The 8,678-nt window shown below is 53.3% G+C and overlaps 1 protein-coding gene across 1 annotated transcript; it reads left to right on the forward strand.

Moving 5' to 3' along the window:
• Nucleotides 1-2,436: 2,436 nt before the first annotated feature.
• Zdhhc22 (zinc finger DHHC-type containing 22) lies at nt 2,437-7,861 on the forward strand. The gene is made up of 2 exons (XM_028771825.1): nt 2,437-2,962; nt 7,596-7,861. Exons 1-2 carry the CDS (start codon nt 2,437-2,439, stop codon nt 7,859-7,861), a joined length of 792 nt encoding a protein of 263 aa, XP_028627658.1.
• Nucleotides 7,862-8,678: the final 817 nt, after the last annotated feature.

An 8,678-nucleotide genomic window follows, 5' to 3' on the forward strand; every position in this document is an offset into this window, starting at 1 on the left:
AGACTGGCTCTCACCCCTCAGCTCACAGCCCTTTTGAGATAATGCCCATCTTCATGGGTGTTACCCTGGTAAACTGAGCTCTAGACATTACCCCTACCCCACCCCCCCCTACACACAAGGTCTCCTTGGTCCTAGCTGCCAGCAGGGAGGGGTCACAAACAGGAAGAAGGGAGGGAGGGAGGTCAGGATATGGCTGGAGCTTAGGCATCAAGGCTGAATCCCTATCTCCCAGTTGGAACCAGGGTTGCAGTAAGGCAGGGCGCCACAATCCGCCCTGGGGGGGGGGGGGGAGCGGGAAGGGCGGGAGTGTGGGGGGCAAGTCCTCAGTGCTGAGCCAGTGGCCAGAGCACCGCCCCCAGGAGCGGAGGGAGGGGTGGCGGAGCAAGGGGGGTACCCAGCTGCCATCCCCGCCGTCTCCTGGCCCCCACTCTCTGGTACCCAAGTAGGAGGGCGGCAGCTTCCCGCTCCCTCCTCCCACACCCCCGCTACCTGCCCAGTCCCCGAAGCGAAGCGTGAGGAGGCTGCGAGCCAGTCGGGCGAGCCCACAACTTTGCAGCCTCAGGGAAGACCAGGGTTGGCGTCCGGGGTTCCTCCTGTCGCGACTGGAGCTCGGTGAGTTCGTTCCCCAGCCCTCTGCGGCGCTGCGGCTGCTTCGGAGGGCGGTTGCCCGGGCGTCCAGGAGGCAGTGGCTGAGGAACCGGTGGGTGCCCGCGCTGTCTGGGTCCGCAGGGCTCCGGTGCCGCCCTCGGAGGCCGGTGAGGCGGACGCCGGTGCTGAGCGGACAGCTCCCCCACGCTCGCCGCCGCCTGCCACTCTGCGGACCGTTGCGGGACACAGGGCCCGGGCTGCAGCCACCCACCCCGCGCCCCGCACTCCCCCCCAGCCCCTGTCCTTTGCCTTCCCAGAGCCGCGGCGCATCTGGAGGCTGCTCCCGCACCCCCCTGGCGACTGGCGCCGGGAAGACACTTGCTTCCCTCGCTGGAGCCCGGTACCTAGGGTTCTGTGGAGTGGGCAGCGCCCCCGTGGCCTCAGGGAAGCATGGCTTCAGGGGAGGGGTTTGAGCCCCCAACAATCGCCCCCAGGCTTGCCCTGTGATGCGCCCCAACAGTGCAGAGAGGCCGCAGGTCCCCAGATTGTCAGGCACTGTCACCTGCAAAGATTTCAAGGTGACCAATGTCTCGACCCGGACGGGACAGCCTGGACCCCAGGCCCCCGTGGTATCCATCCATCTTGGGTTCAACCACCTTCCCACAACTTTTTTCGTGCTTCCTTCTGGCCGATTACTTAGATCACTGGAAAGTTCTTCTGGACACACGAAACCTATTTCCCGGTGGTATCCGAAGTTGGGGAGGGGCCCGGGCTGTAGGGGGTGGGGCTGCGTTCGGCTCTGGGGGGGGGGGTCATCCTAGAAAAAGCTGCCAAGCATCCACTAGTCCACACAGGACGGGCTTCTTGGCATCGAAAGGGTTTCGGCGCCTTGGGGATTGTTTGGGTTTCTCCCGCCAGGAAAATGAAAGGCGGGTGCGAATGGGGGATTTCAATTTCATTGCCTCAAAGGAAAACACTCTTTGCAAAGATTTTATAGAAATAGTCAGGGCAACCAGCGGCTGGAAAATGAACTGACTAGGACTCAGTGACACAGGTACTCTGATTACACCTCCTCACTACCCAAGCACCTAAACATGTGTGACTGCATCCAGTGTTTTAACTGCTTTTTTTTTAAAGAAAGAAAGAAAGAGAGAGAGAGAGAGAGAGAGAGAGAGAGAGAGAGAGAGAGAGAGGAGAGAGAGAGAAAGCCAGGTGTCAGGGAGTAGATATACGCACACTACCCAGATGCACACAGATAGCGTGTACAGTCTCACACAAGGAAACACACATCATGGTCCACAGCCCGGCTACTTCCAGAGAGCCGTGGGTAACCGGTGAGGTAACAGAATATTGCTCAAGGTAGGAGTAGGGGGAGGGATGAATCAGGATCTCCAGGAGTCAACCGGTTCTCTCCACCACCACCCCCAACTCCCATCCTTTTCTTTCTGCTAGGGAAGCCTCAGCCAGAAATCCCAAAAGTGGGTTGTATCCACTACTGTGATACAGTAGCAGATTCACCGCTCAGCTCCTAAACCCCTCCCCTCCCCCACACACAATCACTCCAAACTGCAAACAGTTTCCCTCCTTGTACCTCTCCAGACTCCAAGGCAACAAGGACTTAGCCAAAGTAGGTCTGGCCAGACGCTGACCAGCTGTAGTCTTTCGGTCTCTAACCTGTTTGATCCCAAATTAGGGAAACTGGAAAGGGTGATCCAAGGGCAGGGTTTGGGAGATTTGTGTCCAGCCCTCTGAACCTTCGACCAAGGAGAAGAGCGCCATGATAACAACGCCCTGGACAACGCTGTAAGGCTTCCTCTCTCCTTGCGCCCCTTAGGAATGTAATCGAGGATGCTGGCCTTGCGGCTGCTCAACGTGGTGGCCCCCGCCTACTTTCTTTGCATTTCCCTGGTGACCTTCGTACTGCAGCTCTTCCTCTTCCTGCCCAGCATGCGCGAGGACCCTACAGCCACCCCGCTCTTCTCGCCTGCCGTGCTTCACGGGGCGCTCTTCCTGTTCCTCTCAGCCAATGCCTTGGGCAATTATGTCCTGGTCATCCAGAACTCCCCAGACGACCTGGGTGCCTGCCAGGGAACCTCGTCCCAGAGACCTCAGTGCCCACCACCCAGCACCCACTTCTGCCGAGTGTGCTCCCGAGTCACGCTGAGGCACGACCATCACTGTTTCTTCACCGGCAACTGCATCGGCAGCAGAAACATGCGCAACTTCATCCTGTTCTGCCTCTACACCTCACTGGCCTGCCTTTACTCCATGGTGGCCGGAGTGGCCTACATCTCAGCTGTCCTTTCCATCTCCTTCGCCCACCCCCTGGCCTTCCTCACGCTCCTGCCCACTTCAATCAGCCAGTTCTTCTCCGGTGAGTGGGCCGTGGCAGACAGGTTCGCCAAACAAGACCTCCTAGCCCAACCCCAAGTTTTTTCAAATAAAAGCACAGGATATTCGGCTCAAACAGTCAGATAAACAGTTGTTTGGTATGATTATGCCCCGGTATTCCAGGAGGCATACTAAGAGAACAGATTGTAGTCTATCAGAGGTTATGATGTACTGGGCATGCTCTATTCATGCCCACCCTCCTCAGACATCCTACCTTCCTTGGCTTTCATATTATATATATATATATTACTTACAAAATTATGGCACCCAAGCTAACACTTCTCAGGCCAGACACATCCCTTCAGAGCGCATGCTATGTTCTCCATGGACCTGGACCCCAGGCCTACTCACACATTCCTTCAGGAGTTCTTAGCAAACAACCACACCCAGGCTAAACTTGACTTCAGGCTGGGCTGAGAAGGAGACTAACCTCCAACCTCCCACCCACTATGTTAGACTAAACCAGACTCTTGGAGGCTCAGAGCCACCTCACTGGCTACAAGCCGACATGCCACAGATCCAGCCTGACATGGGATCTGACCCTTTAGAAGGCTCTGACACCTGCTGGAGCCAGGTGCATGAGTCCTCGACAATGTTCACATAGGCACCATGGTGAGGACTGTAGTTTGAAATGTACATCTCTAAGAGCATCCTGTGGTACCTGGCCCTGGAAGACTCTGTTTCTGGTGGCAGTTCAATCTTACCTGACCCTGGCACATGTCCCTACTTCCTTGCTGTCCACTCTTTCCTCACCTTTGACCTTGAATTCTGACCAATTTGATCTCTATAATTAGTAGTGTAGACACAAAGGTGTGTGTCTGGTGTTCTTAGGCCCATGTCTCAGATAACCTGAGTCTTAGCTGGGGCTAAATGACCTGCCTAGTATCTTACTTCCCTAGAATGGCTGTCTCTGGCTTGTATCCAGGTGCTTAAATCACAATTCCATGCTCTTCCTCAGGGTCCATATTCCCAAACACCTTCCAGGGTCAAAGAAAGACAGCTACTTCTGCAGAGAGGACACCTGACACCTGATGCCTAGCCTGGCCAGGCCTGGGTACTTAAATTTTTTCTGTACCCAAGGGAAACCCTCATTTCAGTTGTATCTTTATCTCAGCTCTTCACAGACATAGAACTACCGTGCCATTTGGCAGCGGGAATGCAGGAGCCCAGGGAGGACCAGCCATGAGAAATCCCTGGAGGGCTGGTGGCTAAGCTAGGCCCAGAACTTGGAGCTCTGGGGCCTTCTGGATCTTGGTGCTGGCATAGAAGGCTGCCAGGACTGAAATAAGCAGGGTGGGGGAGGGTAGGTGGGTGGGCTGGGGGTGGAGTGTGAGAGCAGGCAGGTGGAGCCAGCGATGAGGAGAGCCAGAGAACCTGATTGCACATCCTTTTCCAAGTAGTCTCTCCAACCATAAAAATGGGTGGTTCCAGAAGGAGGGCCTTGAAATGGTTTGATTTAAGTCTGGGCGTGAGGCCTGTCCATATGTGCTAGGTTTGGGAAATATGGAAGGGAGGGAGCCTCTTACTTTGATCTGATGGGAGAAAAAAAGCCAGCCCATGCCCACTTCAGGGCCCAAGGGTCTGTGTTGGCTTTAGAGTGAGCCTCACCATCTTTCACCATACCCACAGGAGAAATGAATTCAAGGCTTCTCATCACCATATCCACCTCATCTTCCTTCTTTGCTCACCCTTCACAACCCTCCCTGGCCCTGTCCACACATATATGACCCTCTCTTCAACCTTCTCCTTTGAGACTCTTCTTCCCCAGTTCCCTGTCCAAATGGTTCAGTGCATACCCTTTCAGCTGCTCAGGAGAACGGGAGGGCAGGAAGCTGCACAAAGGCAGTTGTTTAATCCAGAAATTATCCCTGCAGTCAGGACCTGCCACTAGCACCTGAGATGACTCTGAACGGGGCCTTGAAAACCCCCTACCTCTATTTGGGGGGGGCTTCTTCCAAAATGCTACTGGCCACTGACTCCAGACCCTCAGGTAATGCAAAGGTAAGAGAGGGGGGTCTGTTGAGGAGTCTTGAAAGGGTTTCCTTACTTTTGGCTTTGTGTCACCTCTGTGAGCCTCATTCTTATCTAGAGAATGGAAGTGACACCGTTTGACACGCACCATGGCATTTGGATTAGTATCAGTTGGTAGAGAGCACTAGATGGCCCCATAGGAGAAAAGGGAGAGTAGAATTTATTGAATACCTATTTTGTGCCCCACTAGACATGCGTCTTTACATTCAATCTTTAGGACAAATCTGGGAGGCAGGTATTGTGTTATTTTTTTTTTTAAAGCTGGAGAACCAAAGGTTAAGTTGCTTCTGTTTTGGACTCTGGATTCATTCTTTTCTACCCTGCCTGTCTAGTCTTGCTTCATGCTGTTTGAGCCTCTTTGGGGTTGGGGGGACTGTCTATGCCCAGATGTATTATAGAATATGCTGGGGGATGGTTTGGCAGAAGTGTTAGAGATGGTTGTCGGGGTAGAGCAAGGAGAGAGAAAACTAGATGATGTAATCTCTTAGATCCTTTAAGAAACGTGTGTGCTTTTTCTGAAAGAGAAACTATTATTACATAGTTTAGAGGCACTGAAGCAGTCAGGACAGGTAACTTCAAACACTTTGAAAGAAAGAAACCAAGTCCCCAGAATAGCCTTTTGTAGCTGCTACATGGGGCCAGCAAAAGGCCAGAAGGTCTTTGCCTCATGCCTTGATTTAGAAACTTGTGGTAAATGGCTCCTGTCTGCCTGACTTGTTCCTGGGGCTGAGTTGCAAGGCAGGCATAAGCTTGACAGCTCTGAGTCTCTCACATCCTAGCTTGAGGGATAGCTTGCACATCAGTATTTCTCAAGCTGGAAAAGCACCACGGCCCCAGGAGTCTCTGTCCTGTACATAGCTGCCCAAGCTAATTTGTACTGACAAGGAAAAAGTGGGTCAGGGGATGGCCCGGCTCTACTTGAGTCTGTCTCTTTGCTGCCCCCAACAATGGTGGAGGGGCTTCTCTAAATGCCTGCTGGAACAAGATTTCCGTCCTCCAGGCAGCTATTTGTCTCTAACGTTGCAAAGAAAACCCTGCTACCCAAGCTCTTAGAGTTGAGGAAGATATTTCCAGTGAGCAAGCCAGCAGATCGATTCATCTTGGCTGCTGAATCCATCTTGGATCAGACTGACAGGTGTTAAAGTCTATTTCTCAGGTGTCAGGAAACTGGAGCCTGGGAAGAGGTGGGCTGGGGCAAATAGGAGCTGGGGGGTTGTGGGGAGATGATAGCAGAGATTTTTGTAGGTAGCTTGTACATTGACATCCCTACACGGGCACTCAAGCCTCTCTGGAGAAGGTGGGGGATAAGAAAGGGACCCAAGTTCTATTCTCAACCCACTGCTCTGGCTGCTAAGCATTCCAAGGTAGATGTATTTACTACAGACACTAAATCTACAGCCCAGACAGAGCTCCAGACCCTGGAAAGGTGGGGGAGGCTGAGGGTCTTGGAATTTAAACCCGAAACATCTGGAGATGTAGTCTCCTTCTCTAAGTCCTGGCATTCAGCACCAGGTATAAACCACAACTCTGGCAACTCCAAACACCTGTAATCCTGAAAACCTATAAAGCATTGTAGCCACGTTGCTGATGAGCAACTTAGAGCTCAGAGAGGTTAAGGAACCTGTGCAAGTCCACACAGCTAAGAGATTCAAGCCCAGGGGTTGGAAATTTAGCTCAATTGTAGAGCACTTCCCTAGCAAGCACAAGGCCCTGGGTTCAGTCCTCAGCTCTGGAAAAAAAAAGAACGAGAGAGAGAGAGATTCAAGCCCAGCATGTACCAATCCCCCCACCTCAAACTCTAAGGACATGTGAGGTTTCTTACAAAGTACAGCCACAGAAGTGCTGGGTTTAGACGGTGTAGAGCGGGTGCTGTCCAGCGCCAGGGTGCTGAACTGATGGCCATAAGGGTTTCTTTGAGCCTTAGCCGCTGACTTGACTGACGGGACTGCTTTGGCTGAGTGTTCCAGTGTCTCCTTCTCTTATTAACATTAATGACTGATAATAATTGTTCTCTAAGTCGGCTCTGTGTGCTGCCCTTGAGGCTGAGCTCGTGACTTGTTCCCATGACTGGGTTCTGTTCTCGATCACGCTGTCACTTTCCCAGATCCTCCCAGACAGTGCTCCCAGCCTCACAGGGAGAACTGGCTGCAGTCTAGACAGCTGCCCAGGTGCCAGCTCCCTCTTTAGGTTCCTAAACTCGCTCCTCTTTCCTCCTGTGACCCAGCCCCACCCGCTTCCAATCCAGAAAGCGAAATGGGGGTGGGAGGCACTGTGCAGGGAAACGTGCAGATTCCAGGCTTGCTGAGGGCTCTTTTCACAGAGCTCTTTTAACCTGTTCTCCATCTCCCCAGGCACCCGGTTCTCCCCCCTCTCTCTTCAGGAGCCATCAGCACTGAGGAAAACTTGGGCCAAGGAGCTCAGCCACAGTCTTCCCAGGCTGCAGAGCTGAGAATGCTACAAATCGCAACTTCCAACTCGTGAGCCTCTCTCCCTGTCTCGCAGCGGAAAGCACCAGAGCGCGGAGCGCTTGGGTACGTACGTGGCCTGGGTGTAAAGCGGTCTGGTGTTTCCCCTCCCCCACGCAGGAGCTGTCCTCGGTTCTGACATGTTCGTCATCCTCATGCTCTACCTCTGGTTTGCTGTCGGCCTGGCCTGCGCCGGTTTCTGCTGCCACCAATTGCTGTTGATCCTCCGGGGGCAAACCCGCTACCAGGTTCGAAAGGGCGTGGCTGTGAGATCCCGGCCCTGGCGCAAGAACTTACAGGAGGTCTTCGGAAAGAGGTGGCTGCTTGGCTTGCTGGTCCCCATGTTCAATGTCGGCGCTGAGAGCTCGAAGCAGCAGGACAAATAGCTGGCAAGCACGTAAGACCACAAGCACCCTTGTCTCCACCTGTGACACATCACACCCTCCCCTAGGAAGGGCCTTATATCCACCCCAGGTCTTCAGTCCTCAGAGGATATATTAACAGGTGCATCCTGGCATGGAAGGGAAATGGCTACCTGAGCACCACTAGGCTGCTCGACAGCCAGCCGGGTAGGGAGCTGCTAAATTGTTACGGTGTTTGAACTTTGAGGTTTTTTTTGGGGGGGAGGAGAAGCCCTTCCCTGCCCCCACCTGGCCCGTCCACTCTTGTGTCTCAGGTCATTGCTGCTTTTGCTAAAGCCCTTCTCTTTGTGTTGATGGTGGAGACTACATTCTTGCTGCTAGCAGGAGATTCCACAGATGCGAGAGGCTGGTAAATGGTGGTTAAACCATGCATGAGAGACAGCCAAGTAAGCTTTGCCTCTAGTGAGAATGGGAAGGGGTAGTGATCTTCCCTCATCCACTGTGAAGGATAGTCAGTAGTATTAGTGTTGGCGAGGAGGGAGCACAGGCCCTGCTGCTTAGCTCAAGCACAAGGCCCTTTCCCTGGAGACAACAATCAATGGCCTGGTGTTCTTAAATGCTGTTCTCTGCCCCATCTGGCCAGCCCAGGAGTTAGCTGGATAGTTCTTTTCTCTGGAATTTCTCTGGCCTTTCCCTTTGGTCTCCAGCCTCCAGATTTTTTGCTAGATATTGGGAAGGGAAGACGGGAGACAGAAGAGGGAGTTACTTACCCATAAGTAATAAGAGACGTGTGTTTCTTATATAGCCTTATATAATTGTGTGTGCGTGTGTGTGTGTGTGT

The sequence above is a fragment of the Grammomys surdaster genome, unplaced genomic scaffold (genome assembly GCF_004785775.1).
Source record: "Grammomys surdaster isolate TR1022 unplaced genomic scaffold, NIH_TR_1.0 210, whole genome shotgun sequence".
NCBI lineage: Eukaryota > Metazoa > Chordata > Mammalia > Rodentia > Muridae > Grammomys > Grammomys surdaster.